The sequence below is a fragment of the Dermochelys coriacea genome, chromosome 14 (assembly GCF_009764565.3).
Source record: "Dermochelys coriacea isolate rDerCor1 chromosome 14, rDerCor1.pri.v4, whole genome shotgun sequence".
In the NCBI taxonomy this organism is placed as follows: Eukaryota; Metazoa; Chordata; order Testudines; family Dermochelyidae; genus Dermochelys; species Dermochelys coriacea.
The window spans coordinates 37,272,688-37,288,917 of NC_050081.1; the positions used below are offsets into that span (position 1 = coordinate 37,272,688).

A 16,230-nucleotide genomic window follows, 5' to 3' on the forward strand; every position below is an offset into this window, starting at 1 on the left:
TTTTCTCCACCTGGGGAGGCAAGCTAAGTCACATGACAGGCAGTCATGGGGCTAATTCAGGCCTCTAGGGGTGGTAAAAGGAGAGAAGCTTGTGGAGCAGAAGATAGGAAATGCCAGGTAAGAAGCTCTGGGGGTTGATGCTTGGTAGAGACTCTAAGAACCTCAGCCGGAGCTATGAGAGAGTCTAGGAAAGAGCTTTGCTCAGTTAATGGGCAGACGAATTAGAGGAAAGAAGACAGAGGAGAACTTTAGGCTGGGGTAGCAGATTCTTTTCTGTTTGTTTATGTCCTCAGAGACATTGGAAAGGGTGGGATTTTCTTTTACAACTTAGCTGGAGGGCCAGGTCCCTGCAACAACCAAGCGAGGCTGGAAAGTTGGGAGATTCCCACTGGAGAGAGGGGAAACTGAGGCAGCAGCTAGCCCAAAACCAGATTGGGCAGGCAATGCTGCAACAAGGAACTTTCGCTGCTTAGAAAAAAGTTACACAGGATCTGAACCCTCCTGCTTCAGAGCTCACAGCTTAGACTCATAGATATTAAGGTCAGAAGGGACCATTATGATCATCTAGTCTGACCTCCTGCACAATGCAGGCCACAGAATCTCACCCACCCACTCCTGCAATAAACCTCTCACCTATGTCTGAGCTATTGAAGTCCTCAAATCATGGTTTAAAGACTTCAAGTTGCAGAGAATCCTTCAGCAAGTGACCTGTGCCTCAGGGTGGTGACGGGAGACTTTTCAGACAATCTATTTTTTTAATGGGTTCCAGGATCAGAGTCTGGAGTTAAATGTACCTGAAGAGAGCGAGTGCCAAAAACGACAGGGAGGTTGAGGGGATCCACAAGTGACACTGAGTACCATTGTAGGTGTAGTTGGGTTAGATGTTTGGCTGCGTGTGTGTGTTCTCCCTGTGTGCCATCCCAGCTCTGCGCAGACAGCTGGCATAGCCAACCTCGAGCAAACCACTCAATGACTACACGATCCATTAAGGTGCGAAGGCGCTTGGTCAGGTTTATTGTCAATAAAGCACAGTCCTAATGCCCTGGCTTGACGATTACAGGTACGCTAACACCTGTATGCCCGTTGCGATGGACTAGCTCAGCTGGTGGCAGGACTTTCCGCTGTCCCCTAGACCGGACAAAGACAGTCTCTGAGATACATCTTTATACACAGATACAAACAAGTTATGTATCACTTCTGATGTATCAGGGTGCCACCCCCTGACATATTCAGGGGCCACCATGTACCTTGTACGTGTTGGTTTGAACAAAACATCTGTGTTCATCATGTTGTTATCTGACTTTGTCATTAAGAAGGGTCAGTGTGTTGCTGATATCTGTGGGCAATGTGCTGGTATCGAGGTGTTCTGGTACCACCCTGGAATGTGTTTGTGTGAGCAGGGCCTGCCTCTTGCTTACAATCTGATTTTGCTTCATGTCAGCAAAGTTTTGACCACTTTAGCCCAGGCCTTAGGCCTCATACCGGACCTCTGGTACATGGGCTTATGGTTCAGGGCCTCTTCCTACTACAGTACGCACCATACCACCTAATCCTGCTCAGAGGCGTTTAGTGAGCACCGGACTTAAACAACCCAGGTTGACAGCAGGGTCCAGTCCCCACCAGGAATCTCAGCAAGAGAGAGAAGCAGGATGGGGAAAGAGCCGTGCAGGAGAACATGCAGCTGGAGCAGTGAATCAACCATCGGGGGTCACCTCAGTGTCAGCAACATCCCCATCTCGTGTAAGCTGGCCCACAGCTCTGCCAACGAGGCCGCGCTGATTTACATCAGCTGGGATCCTGCCCCAGATGCATCAAACAGTGGAACAAAGGAAGTTACAAAGCCCTTACAATAATCTTGGGGCAGACCCAGACAGAAGACCTTTTCTCTGTCAGTTCTGCAACGGTCTTGCTTAGATCAGGAGCGCGTCTTTCTGGCAGATCCATTTTAATTCAGCACTGCAGGTTTCCAACGCAATCTGGTTTCTTTTTAACACCCCGCAGTCCCTTCCACTGGGTTTCCCTGCGCTGCGGAATCAAAGAGCCAGTCATTACCGATGTGTTTAGACTGCTGTGGGGCAGGATGCTGTCACTTCCTTCCCCCCCCCCATTTCAAAGGGAAGGCTGGCCTTATTGTTAATGCACTGGGCTGAGCCTCAGGAGATCAGCACTTGGTTCTAGTCTCTGCCACAAATTTCCCTGCATGGCCTTTGTCAAGTCACTCAGACCTAGATCCTCAACGGTAGTTAGGCTCCGAACTACCACCAATTTCAATGGAAGTTAGGGCCTAATCCCTTCCATCTAAATACTGAAATCCATGGGAGTTAGGAGCCTAGATGCTGGCCTACACTAGGGACTTATATTGGTACAGCTAGATCTAACAGGGGTGTGAACAATCCACACCCCTGAGAGACGTAGCTATCCTGACCTAACTGCCGGTGCAGACAGCGCTAGGTTGAGAAAGCAATTCTTCTGTCCACCTGCCCGCCACCTCTCGGGGATGTGGATTAACTATGCTGACAGGAGAATTCCCTCCTGTCAGCGTAGGTAGTGGCTACACTGAAGATAGCGTATTACGTGTAGATGTACCCACCGGAATAAAAGTGCATATATTGGCATAGCTACTCCTGTATGGGAATACGCTGTAATGGTTTAGGGCACCTAACTGTGTCCACGATACAGGGCTTTAATTGAAGTTCCTAGAATCTGCAAGTGTGGCTCAAACCAAACTGTTTTAGAAGAGATGCTTTGCTCTCACCTGAACATCAGGTTATGTTGAACCTGGCTCTCTGGTTATTGCGACACCTGAAATACACACAAACCCCCAAACCTTTCCATTGACACATGTTGTGACCTTCTCTTCTGCAGCCCTATGAACGCTTGCAGTATTACTGCCAGTCTCATGCTATTTCGTGCTTTTCTTTAAGTTTCAGCTCTTGGAGTCAGGTGATTATGGGAGAATCTCAGTTTGCCTTTTAAAAAACAAAGTTTCTACCCTTCCTTTTGATTGAAAACATGACCCCGAAAACCAGAAGACAAAGACAAAAACCCTAAATGCATTAAAAGGGTGGAGAATGCATAAGGCTTGGGCTTTCCCATACGGTAATAATTTCAAAGGAAGTGAAGTGTCACATTTTTGGCTTCTGAATCTGCAAATGATGCAGTAAGATTGTTTGCAAACACAAATCGTAAAAACATTAGGAAACTCACAGGTCTCTATTGAAGGGGGAGCCATCTACCCAAATCCACGTCCTCTTGGGAGATTTAAAGTTTAATCCAATCCAAAGAGAATTTTTCTCGGTTGTAATTGTGTGTATGTAATCCTGTAAAGTGGACGAGACAGGCATCTAGGTGAATAAATGGTACTCTCATTCTCTGAAGTCTGCTTCGGTGTTAATCCAAGGGCAATAAAAATCCAACACATAACAACAACCTGATAGGGTGACCAGGTGCCTGGTTTTTGATGGGAAAGTCTGCTCGAAAAGGGGACCTGACAGTGTCCGGTCAGATCTACCGACAGGACAATCCAAGTCCAGTTACTGTGAGCAGGGGAGGCGGGGATCATCACCCGCACCAGCCCCTATTCAGGCTGGGCTGTCTCCTCCCATCGTTAGGTGGCTGCAGCTCCCATCCCCAGCTCTGCAGACAAGTCCCTCCTGACCCAGGCATGGGGCTGGAGGGGAAAAGCAGCGAGCAACAGAGGATATGGGGGTAGAGGAGTGGATGGGGGTGGGGCCTCAGAGGAAGAGGTGGGGCAGAGCCTCGGGGGAGGGAGAGGCAGGGCAGGGAGGTTCCAGCACTCCTGCAGGAGCGTCAGGTTTTTAAATATTACCCAAATGGGCAACCGTACATACCACACTTGGGATCTTGGCACTCCCAGCCGCTGACCTTCAAACAAAATATCCACTAGCTTACCGGAGGAGGGGTGGGGGGGTTGGAACTACATTTTCCCACATTGGTTTATTATGGCGCAGTGCTCCAATATCCTGTAAGAAAATTAACTTTACCATCTCCTCCTGGTCGTGGGTCACCAGTAAACGAGAGCTCTTCATTAAGCAGTCATCACGGCTGCTGTTCCACATTCTAGTTTCTTTAGACACCCAGTAACATTTTCCCTTGTACGGCAGCCAGTCCCTGGGGCAAAATACACACCTGGAGCCCTCTGGAGGGGGAACTGGAAAGAGCATCATTAATGAGTTGTTTGTATTACTGTAGCACTTACTGTAGCTGCTGATCAGCTGTTTGGCAGGTCAGGGAGGGGCTTGGAGGAGGGTGGAGAATGGTGAGCGGGCGGGGGCATCGAGGAGAGGGTGGAGTAGGGACAGGAAGAGAGAGAGCGAGGGTGGGGCCTCGGGGGAGAGGGTCGGGGGGTTGACATTATCAAACCGAAATATTGCAACGGTCCTGGATCAAAATTGTTTGGAATTTTTGTTTCCCAGGAAATGTCAAGAATTCCGCTCTTGATTCTGAGTCGGATGAAAACAAAAATTCCCAAGGGTTGGAATCTCCCACGGAACAGAAATTTCCATTTCTGCTAAGCTCTCATACCAGTACAGGGGCTTTGGGGCGGGGAGCGAATGGCTAAAAGCAGGTCCCACAAACAGCCTGGAGGAAAACAGGTTAAATAACAAACCACTGAAGATGCAGCTACCCAGAAAAATGAAAGTCAATGCCTGTGATGTTACCTGTTGATCGGCTTTGGGGTGGGTCACACAGGTGCTGTTTCAGGTGAGACAATTTCTCCAGGCTGGCGACACATTTACTTTCATTTCTGGGTCTCTCGGAGACCACATTGCCTTCAGGGGCCAGTCCACTCCCTGAGGAGCCCTGAAAAACTTCAGCACAACGTAATGTGCTTTAAAACATTACGAATGCGGGTCTGTAAATTACACCTCATTCGGTAGCGTCTAGTGACTGTACCAGGGAAAGAGGCAGGGGGGACTGAAAGAAATGGATAGACTGGGCGTCTCTTTCGCTACAACCGTTCAGCTCCTTCTCACTTTTCCTATCTGTGTAACAAAGGCAAGGCCTTCATGAGCTGTTCAGGTGAATTCAGGCACTGGGATCCTGTCTGTTTCATTTTGTCCTGCCGTTGAGAATGGTTAAGTTGTTCACTGGCAAGTGTAACAGGTGTGAAAACGAGCAAGAAAATTCCAACAATTCCCTAGCTTTTTCTACGTTCAAAGACCACGGAGGTTGCAGAGGGCAGCTCTCAAAAGTTAGGCAAATGTCTCGGGGAAGCTTGCTTGTGCAACTTCACCTCTGCCTCCCTGGTGCCTCTGTGTTAGTATGATACGCAAGCTGAACACACAGAACCCTGGCCTTATTCAGTGCACAGATTGGATGGTGACTGTGGCAGGGATGCGGGGTGGCTTTTGATTCACTGAAGGGGTTGGATGGTGGGCGGTGTGTGAGAAGCAAGGGGCTGCGTATTGCACAGCTGCCTCTTGCACTCAGCACCGGAGCCATTCAGTTTCCTGGGTTGGCTGGATCACTCCGGATTTCAGGCATCACCTCTTCAGCACCTGCTTCTGTCTCCCACTGTCACTGAGCTGGGGAGTTGGGTGAATGGATATTTATGTGGGAAGTGCCCTAGGCCAGCGGTGGGCAAACTACGGCCCAGGGCCACATCTGGCCTGTGGGACCGTCCTGCCCAGCCCTTGAGCTCCCGTTCAAGGAGGCTAGCCCCTGGTCCCTCCCCCGTTGTTCTCCTGCCCCCGCAGCCTCACCTCGCTGCGCCACCCGCGCTCTGGCCCGCTGCTCCTGCCGGGCAGCCCGGCGGCATGGCTGGCTCCAGCCGGGCTGTGGGGCTGCGAGCTCCTGCTGCTCTGAGTGGCATGATAAGGGGGCAGGGAGCGGGGGGGGGTGTGGATAAGGGGCAGGGGTCCCGGAGGGAAGTCAGGGGACAGGGAACAGGGGGGGTTGGATAGGCGTGGGAGTCCCGGGAGGGCCCGTCAGGGGGCGGGGGTGTGGATAGGGGTCGGGGCAGTCAGGGGACAGAGAGCCAGGGGGTTGGATAGGGGGTGAGGTCCTGGGGGGGCAGTTAGGGGTGGAGGGTCCTGGGAGGGGGCGGTCAGGGGACGGGGAATGTGGGGGGGTTGAATAGGCGTTGGAGTCCTGGGGGGGCTGTCAGGGGGCGGGGGTGGGGATAGGGATCGGGGAGGTCAGGGAACAGGGAGCAGAGGGGGTTGGATGGGGATGGAGTCCTGGGGGGGCAGTTAGGGAGCGGGAAGTGGGAGGGGGCAGATAGGGGGTGGGGCCAGGCTGTTTGGGGAGGCACAGCCTTCCATACCTGGCCCTCCGTACGGTTTCGAACCCCCGATGTGGCCCTTGGGCCAAAAGGTTTGCCCACCCCTGCTCTAGGCAAAGTCTCTATGGTTAGAATATTGGAAAACCGCTCTAGGATCTGAAAACATAGGGACTCCTACGGGTTTCCCAGGGCTCTCTCCTTAGCCCCCCCCCCCACAACCAGCCCCCAGTCAGAGATAGAGGGGGGAATTTAAGCAAGGAGGTGCCAGTTAGAAAGGGGTGCATCAGAGGGGTGGAAATCATTGCGGGAGAGCGACGATTTATGCAAATCAGGTCATTGCATCATTTGCATAACCTCTTCTGATTTCTGGACCTACACCTTTACAACAGGTGCTGTGAGCACTGCCCAGCCTGTACACTGGCTGAGGCACGGGGGTTCCATGGGAAAAAAACAGCACATGTGCATGTAATTATCATGATGCCAACACACCAGGGGGGCTGAATTCAGGTTTTGTACAGGTGTTGCTGGCATTTCCTACTTTCTGAGTGCTTGACTTTGCCACCTCAATAAGGTCCTTGTAATCTTTCGATGGCATTGCCTGAGTTTAAAAAAAAACCAAAACAACCCCCCTGAAATATAACAAAGCTATTCTGTTATGGGATACTTACTGTTTTCTTCCACCTTGCACAAAATGGGCACCGTGGTGGAGCCCTGCCTCATTGTGTGCACAATTTTGAGCATTAAAAGGAGCTGAGCTTCTAAACAGCCCTATGTAATTCACTGCCTGCAATTATTGATCACGGAGATTGAGGTGAGTTCCTTCGAACCTCTACCTTATCCCAAGTGCATCTTCACATCAGAAATGAAATGCTCCTTAGCCTTCTTGCACATGCATGTGTAGAGCCTATGCAATGCTTACGGATTATACACGCCTTGTCCACACACAAACTTGCACTGGTTTAATTAGTGGGAATGCCTTTTAGGCGTGTTAGTAATGATAATGTAGTATTCAGGCCTGTATATTTGCCTGAGATAGAATGTGGGGTCTTGAGTTGTTTGCCCATTTGCCTTTTGATATTTTTATATTCTTACTAATATGTGTGAACAAAGAACAAAGACACTGTGTGTTACATCTGCCCACACGCAGACGGGGTGAAAAGAGAGAGAAGCGATAAAGCTAAAGTGTTTCTGGATAGAATGGGAGTATAATAAAACAAGCGTGCACTTGAAGACTGCCTCGACTCCTACCTCAGGCAAATAGACCGGCCTGAATACTACATGATCATCACTAACACTCTTAGCAATGCTCTTATTTCAGTTTTGCTTAAATCTGCTCCCAATCAGGTTAAGCCAAAATAAGAGGATCAACAACTGGGGTTGTGTCAGTTTAACTAAATTTGTTTAAGTTCACACCTTTACTTAAACTGGGGAAACCCTCCGTGTTGGCATCGGAGAAATTCCATTTAAATTCCATCTGCAAGCAAAGTGCTGAGAGAGCAGATCTGCTATTAAAAATCATCCTCCTAGTATAACAAAAATCACTATGCGTGATAACTGAACTATTAAAAAAACAGCAACAACAAATCCTTAGAACTTCCCCAAATCAAAATTTTAAGGAACCACTGAAAGGAATGTTGGTGAACCAGATATTCAAGTCTTAGAACTTTTAAATGTCTCCCCCAAACTGATGAGTAGAGTGAGTTAACATTCAAATTTCTGTGTCACTGCATTATGATGACATTTTCATTCCAAAATTGTTTGGAACAAAAAGTAGAAATTTCACAATTTTCTGTGGAGTGGAAATTTAAAAAAAAAATCATTTAGGAAAAAAAATCAAAACAATTGCATTGGAAAATTTCAAAATGAAATGCTGAAATATTTCAAAATTTTGAAATCAAATTTTTATTTTTACTAACTTTATCATTAAATTGTTTATTGAGTTTTTATATTTGGTTCTATTTTTCAATTTCTTTTCATTTCATTTTCTTTTTAAAATTATTGAAAGCAGCAGCTACCGGCTGTCTTAAACAGCTTGAGCGCTTATCTTATTTCCTTGTTAGATGTGTCTCCTGTTTGCTGTTATGAAACCATTTGACACATTGAGCAAGAAAATCAGAAAAGCCCTGAGTACTAACGACAATAGCAAGTTTGTTTCAATGCCTTGTGTTAGCCGGAAATCTTTTTTCTAGGACATTAAAAACAACTGCTGCTTAGAAGAGTAGCTCTTTTAACTAATTTTAAAACTAAAACATAAATTGCAATAAAATATAATGTCTCAGTTCTGGGCTGCCCAATTCCTAGGGGAGCTGGTTCTCTGGTTCCCAACTCATTTCTATGGCAAATGTCACACAACTGTCACACAACTTCCAAAAAAAAAAAAGTCACAAGCTTATTTTCCCCTCTCAACTTTTGTCATATCCAAGAACATCTAAGTTACTTTTACTCAAACTTTTTAAAAAATATTGCTAAGAATGACCAGGGGAAAATTCAGCTCAAAATGTGAAAACTGGGGGAAATTATAAGAACCAAAAAATGTCTCTTGTAATAGAAATGCCTAACGATAGGTATTACTGTGATCTAACTGCCTGTGGTATGCTTGCTAGTGAATAACTGGCGTGGAGCGACTTACCCCAAACACTCAGCACTATGAGTGTCATCAGCAGGACAACGTACCCAGCAGCTCCGATCTTCAAGACAAGTTGATGCCAGTGCGGACACTGATGGAAATCTGGCCAATTCAGTATTTGGGGAAATTATAATAAAAAAGGAAATATTGCAATTACTTGATGATTTACATTCTCTTTTAAACAAGTGTCAGAGGGATAGCCGTGTTAGTCTGTATCTACAAAAACAACAAGGAGTCCGGTGGCACCTTAAAGACTAACAGATTTAATTGGGCATAAGCTTTGGTGGGTAAAAAACTCACTTCTTCAGATGCATGGAGACTGCATTTTCCACCAAATGCATCCGATGAAGTGAGCTGTAGCTCACGAAAGCTTATGCTCTAATAAATTTGTTAGTCTCTAAAGTGCCACAAGTACTCCTTTTCTTTTTACCAAACTCCTTGTTATTCTCCTTAAAAGCTTGTCCAGAAACCCCTGCAAGAGGATGGCGCGCCAATCTATACTGCACCAGCAAATACTCTCCCCGCAACTGCTCGCAGCACTCCTATGTAGTAGAGAAGTACTGACACCTTGATTTTACAGCTGGGAACTCAGGTCCAGAGAGACTGGAGCCGCTTGCACATGATCACAAAGGAAGTCTACCGCAGAGCAAGCTCAGATCTTTAGAATCACAGTCCAGCATCTTAGCCACCAGACCACCCTACCTTGGCTCATCGAACGATAAATAAATCATGATTCTGGGGGCTACCATACAGCTGTCTGTCAGTGAATGTCCATTTTAAGAGCATCCCTGAAACTGCCTGGGCAGAATTATGCACCCCCTAATGTTATCATGAAGTAGTAAAACAATAGCAATTGTTCTGCAGCGTATTGTGGGAGAATGTGTCTGTCCCTGAACCTTTGTGTCAGCCTATGACTAGCTGGCAGTGTGTTGGGTCTTCCCCCGAGGCCCTGCTCCTCCACTGCCTCTTCCTCCCAAGACCCCGTCCCCGGTTCACTCCTCTCTGCTCCCTGCCCTGTCGCTCGCCCTTATGGTCCTCTAGCGCCCCCCCCCCCCCATTCTGGCACTCCTAGAGTTGCCAGTTTTGGTTGGATGTATTCCTGGAGGTTTCATCACATGAACTAAAATTTAATCTGTCATTCCTGGAAACTGCAGGACAATCCTGGAGGGTTGGCCACCCTAGTGAGAAGCAGCTGAATCAAGGTGTTGATCTCTGTGAATCCCTGGAGAGGGACAGAGGCATGACAGCGGTTTCTTTGGGCTCTGGCAGAGGAAAGCTGGCCTGGCAGGCTGTGAATCTGGCTACCTCTCAGCCAAAGGGATAAGGTTTTTATCCAAGACCAAAGAAAACCACAAAGAGCAAAAATAGAGTCATTGTGAGAGAAACAACAGAGGGTGTCTCTTGCTTTTCAAAATCCTCCTTCTCAAATTCCTTCACACCCCAGCCAGGCGTCTTACATTTAACAGTCCAGAAAACAAGATTATGGCAACAAACACCAAAACTAAACAGCTCTACCTGTGTCCTTATCACAGCTGATTAACACTGTACATCAAATCAGCAGACGACACCAAAATTGGATGGGGACATAATTGATTAAACTAGATCAGAGCCCTGGGGGCTGCCAGCAGCTGGAGAAAATGTCAGAGTGAATAAATGTAATGCCCTAGCCCCGGGAGAGGAAATCAACTGCTGAGAGAGAACATGGAGGGGGTGGCTTTAAACCAAGGTCACTTTCATTTTGTTTTATCGGCCTAGTGGATGGACCGGTGGAGTGGGATGCAGGAAACCACGGTTCTTTCCCAGCTATCGCACTGACCACCTGGGTGATGCCAGGCAAGTCATTTTCTTGCTCTGTGCCTCAGTTTCCTCATGTGTAAAACAGGGATAACGATACTGACCATTGTAAAGCACTTTGAAATCTAGGGGAGAAAAGCCCCAGGTAAGATCTAGGGATTTTTATTTATTTCAGACCTAGCATCAGTAAGCAGTTTAATACTGTTGCAAAAAACAAAGAAACAAAACAAAAAAACCCCTCAAACCTAACATCGCGCTGGGATGTATTAACAGGAGTGTTGTAAGCAAGACACAAGAAGTAATGCTGCCATTCTACTCCATGCTGATATGGCCTCAGCTGGAGTATTGTGTCCAGTTCTGAGCGCCAGGTTTCAGGAAAGATATGGACAAATTGGAGCGGGTCCAGAGAAGAGCAGCAAAAATGATGAAAGGGCTAGAAAATATGACCTATGAGAGAAGATTGAAAGAACTGAGTTTGTTTAGTCTGGAGAAGAGAAGACCGAGAGGGGACATGATAACAGTTTTCAAGGACCTAAAAGGTTGTCACAAGGAGGAGGGAGAACAATTGTTCTCCTTTAACTCTGAGGATAGGAGAAGCAGCAATGGGCTTAAACTGCAGCAAGGGAGGTTTAGGTTGGGCATTAGGAAAAACTTCCTAACTGTCAGGGTGGTTAAGCACTGGAATAAATTGCCTAGGGAGGTTGTGGATTCTCCATCACTGGAGATTTTTAAGAGCAGCTTAGACAAACACCTGTCAGGGATGTTATAAAAGATGCTGGTCCTGCCACGAGTGCAGGGGACTGGACTAGATGGACCGCTCAAGGTCCCTTACAAACCTATGATTCTACGATTCTGTGATTAATGGTTCATGTAACCAAGTGTGGAAGCGCTGAACTGGAACTGGGTGGGGACCTAATACATCAGTTTCCAAAAAGGAAAATATTTGAGAACCACTGGGCTGTACTCTCAGCCACTTCTTCTAAAGGAAAGAATGTCCATCTACATTAGCCCATGTCATTCTCTGTTAGCCCAGTGAAATGTCTCTGTTGCAAATGTAAGCTTCTTATCTGAAGGATTCAGGGCTAAATTCTGATCTCACTGATCCTGGTGTAAATCCGGAGTGACCTCATTGCAGTCAATGGAGTCGGGGTTGGATCCTGATCTCAGTGACCGTGGTGTCAATCCACAGTGACTCCAGAACTAGTTAGTCTGGGTTTACACTGGTTTAAATGAGAGCAGCGTCTTTGCCCTGCTTTCTGAAATAATACATTTAAATTCACTCTCTGAGCATCCCGAATCTCAATGCTCATTCTCGCTCATTCTTCTCCAAACGCAACCGTAGAAGCTTTTTTTCATCCCTTCTGTGACAAAGTGGGAAAAATTTGTAATATTTTCATGATTCTTATGCATGCCTCAGTTTTCCTCTGAACTTTGCATTGCCATCAATGTGTCAGCAGGAGGGCAATTAACATTGCTCCCGGAAAAGTGCAGGAGACACGGGTGTGTGTGTCACCTCGCTGCCTGGCTGGAATGAATTGGGTCCTTAATGCACTGGCTGAAACTGACTCAGATCAACAGAAGGTTCAGAGAGAAGTCCCAAGGACTGAACCATCAATGCCTAAGAGCAGGAAACTACATCAGGTGAGACATGTGAACAGAGCTGGAAAACAAAAGGGAAAATGGTGCTCAGTGGCTGGAATAGGGACTTCCCTATGCAGGGACTGAGAAGCTCTCCCCTGGGGAGGACAAAGGGACAGAGAGAGAGCCAGAGATGAAATCCATTGCAGCTTGGCTGGTTCATAGCACTGGCTTGGCCAGGATGGACGATGATGTAACTTTTGCTTCTTTGCCAACCCAAGGATGTTCAGAGTCTGTAGCCAGGTAACTAATAAGTGGTTACCGTGTTCTGAAAAGGCTGCCTGCATCACTGCAAATACTCCCTGAGTGCATTGTGCCCTTGGAAGGATACAGAACAAGCCACCCACAGGGCTCTGGCTTGGCTGGATTTGTGGCAGGGATCATGTGTGCCCAAAGACCCAGTCTTGGGGTCCATGAACTGCTGTGGCACTGCGTGAACCCTGGGGGTTTGGGATGCTGAAGGGGCACAGACTAGACCCTGAGAATCCGAGACAGCCTTTACCTACACCATTATTCTAGAGACACTCGGCAGGAAACATTGTCACTTACAGCATTAACTTGTTTCCACTCCAAGTCTGTAAATAATAAACTAAAATAAGCATTAAGGATACTCTGGAAAAACTATACTCTGCTTGTCTTTCTGTGCTAAGACTACAATGAGCTCTGAAACGGCCTGGGAGACATTTACATTGACACAGTACAAAGTTTAAAATATACTATACTATACGTATCAACTAATAAATAGTCATTTATTCGGCTAGACCCAAGGCCCAGATTTGGTCTTGTCCAGCATGGGGGGATGGACCACATGAACCAGCAAGGTCCCTTCTACTCCTACATTTCTATGACTCTACATTACACAAACTAGTGCCTCTGTTCTAGACCCCATCTCTGTACACTCCTCTCCAGTTAAAAACCGGGAGATGTACCTGAAAATCCCAGTCTTAGCACAAAAGTAGGAAGTAAGAACACACTCACTGTGGGGTTGAGATGAACGAGGTAAGCGGGCTCCCGGGATGTCTAAGTCAGCATAGACGACGTCCCCAGCCATGGCATGTACAGCCCGAGAAGAGAGCACACCAGTAAGCAGGGCTGTGAATCAGGAGAACCACCGATTGTGCATAAAACAAAATGAACAACACATCCAAAGCCAGGAAGTCTTATCTATCAGAAGCTATTGAATTTCTTTCCTATCACCGCTCTGTGGATTCCCTTCACCGTTTAAGGCTAAGGACTGAACCGATCGTGTCGTTTCAATCAAGGCATTTGCACTTGCAGAGCTGGGAGGCATTGAATTAATTGGCTTCCAGACGCCCCCATGCTTTCCTGTAAACAGCAGCTCTGCGAGCTGCGGGGGGGCAAACATTTTTTGCTGCATAAAAATTGAGAAAGAGCGTGGAAATAAAATTACAATGGGTATTTCCCAGACCTGCTGGGAGCAGCTTAGTCCAGACCTTCCCCCTCTCCCTTTTCCACAGCTTTGGGATCATCAAGCTCTTGTACAGATGCTTCCTGTGAAAAGAAACGGTGTTGGGTAGATGGCACATCACGGCTGATTTCTTCCTTCCTGTCTCTGTCCCAGAGGCTGCTATGCTGGATTTTGCTGGGGTAACTTGAGAGTCCGGGGTCTGTGCACAAGTTCCATAGTGTTCCCAATGCACAGGGACCAGGCCCACAGGTATAGAGTTGGAGCGTATGTAGGCTACCTTGCATAAGCTCTGAAAACCTTAGTGAGCAAGGATGCTCTTGTGGATAAGAAACAACTTGTGAGTTGGGGGTTCAAATCCCAGCTCTGTGACACAAACTCACTAAGTGACCTTGGGCAAGTCACTTAAATCTCTGGGCCTCAGTCCTTCATTTCTCCTTCCCATTTAGATTGGAAGCTTTTTGGGGCACGGGCTGTCTCTTACGATGTATTTGTACAGTGTGTGTCATCAGATATTTGGCTGTGTGTGTGTGTTCTCTCTGTGTGCCATCCCAGCTCCTTGCAGAAAGCTGGCACAGCAGACCTCGAGCAAACCTCCCAATGACCATAAGATCCGTTAAGGTATGAAGGCACCCAGCCTGGTTTATTGTTGATGAAGCACTGTATAAGTACCTTATAATTGCTACAAGTACACTCAATGCATGTATGCCCCTGACAATGGATACAGCTCAGTTAGTGGCCAGACTTTTCACTATCCCTTCAGCTGGCCAAAGACACTCTCTTTGAGACTCCATTTTGGTATCAAGATGTTCTGGTACCACCCTTCTAGAATGTGCTTTCGTGAGTGCATTGTGCCTAGCACTCCTTAGGAATGTGTGTTTCTGCACTATCAGCCCTGTTCTTGCCAGATTCTGTGAGCAGGGCCTGCCTCTTACTCACAACCTATCTTTGCTTTATATTAGCAAAGCTTGGACACTACTTTAGCCCAGGCCTCATACCAGGCCTCTGATTCAAAGATTTATGTTTTAGGCCCTCTTCCTACTACAGTGTGCTGTGCAATGGAGGCCTGATTTCAGTTGTGTTCTGTAGATGCTACCAAAATGCACACAAACAATTTTGAGTGGCTGGTTGTTTATATATATATATATATATATATATATATATATATATATATATATATATATATATACACACACACACACACACACACACACACACACACGCTGCGGAAGTTGAATTTTTGTTCCATTGCAACAAACTCAGCCCCCATCTCTGCTTAGCTGCTACCCAGATATGTGTGGCTTTGACCTGAACACGTACCAAACTTGTACGGAAAATAACTCGACCCGCCTCTGAGGTGGTCAGATACAAAATAGTCTTACTATTTTGTCGCTTCAGTTGCACAAACCACTATATCCTCCAAATGCTTGACAGGGGTTAAAAAGTGCAAATACGTAATCTGCCAAATGCCAATTGTAACGTCGTTGTCAAAGTGTTTTCCAGTTTGTACGTAGCAAGAAGAGTTTCTTGTCTCTGGAGCATTCAGAGCTGCTGCTACAACAGGAACAGATTTCTTTAAATCAAAATGGTTATTTCACAGGGGAGTTTTACAAACCATTTTAAGTGAAACCAAATATTATTTTCAAGGAGAGTATGTCCATTATCACAGCATGACCTGGCAAACCCACCACCAGAAACAATATCAGAAGCAGAAAGAAATTAAGAACTATAGGCATGGTGGAAAAGAGATTGTCTGAATGTATTTAAACGAAATACCTACAGCAGCTGTTACAGCTTTTCAAACACAGAAGGCAAAACATACACTTTTGAGCTAACATTTTACATAGAACTGTTCAGCAATGTCCCACCTCCCTCTCCAGGAAAAAAAAAGTAGTGAAAATGAGACATTTTTTATCTTCATTGATATTTTTCTGTGTGTGTGTTTGAAATTTAACATTATGCAGCATTTTGGTGGGACAGCTAATACATAGCTTACACAACTAAAATGCAAGAAAAACCAAAGTTTGGACCTAAACGTGAGATGAAAGACTTTAACTGACGCTAGCAACTGAAAAGATAGAAGAGGAAGACAAAGAGTAGAAAAGCTTCAACCACAATATGTGATCAAGATCACAAAGTTGAGGAAAGTGACTGGTAGCAGGTCTTGTCAATGCAGCTTTAGGGATTTCCATAGGCCAGTTTATAAATGTGTATTTGTGTGTAACACTAAGTATCTCTATTTAAGTTATAAGATTTCTGTTCTAAAAGAAGGGATCTCTTAATAAAAACAAAGAAAAAAATCTGAAAAAAACTAACATTTTTTGGTTTTAAACTCAATTTTAGATTTGTTTTTAATGAAATTCCAAAGAGTTTGAATTAAAATGATTTCTTGGAAAGAAAATGTCTGTTTTGCACATAATCCATTTTCCATTGGAAAAAGCAACACTTTGACAGAAAATTTTTGACTCGCTAAATTAAGTGCAAAGCAGGTTAACCCAG

The 16,230-nt window shown here is 46.1% G+C and overlaps 1 protein-coding gene across 1 annotated transcript; it reads right to left on the reverse strand.

Moving 5' to 3' along the window:
* Positions 1-911: 911 nt before the first annotated feature.
* LOC119842655 (killer cell lectin-like receptor subfamily B member 1B allele C) lies at positions 912-13,435 on the reverse strand. Its single transcript, XM_043497169.1, has 6 exons — positions 13,284-13,435; positions 8,877-8,975; positions 4,683-4,832; positions 4,005-4,159; positions 3,208-3,320; positions 912-2,025 (listed from the first exon to the last, which is right to left on the reverse strand). Exons 1-6 carry the CDS (start codon positions 13,354-13,356, stop codon positions 1,911-1,913), a joined length of 705 nt encoding a protein of 234 aa, XP_043353104.1. The 5' UTR covers positions 13,357-13,435; the 3' UTR covers positions 912-1,910.
* Between the last annotated feature and the right edge of the window lie 2,795 nt (positions 13,436-16,230).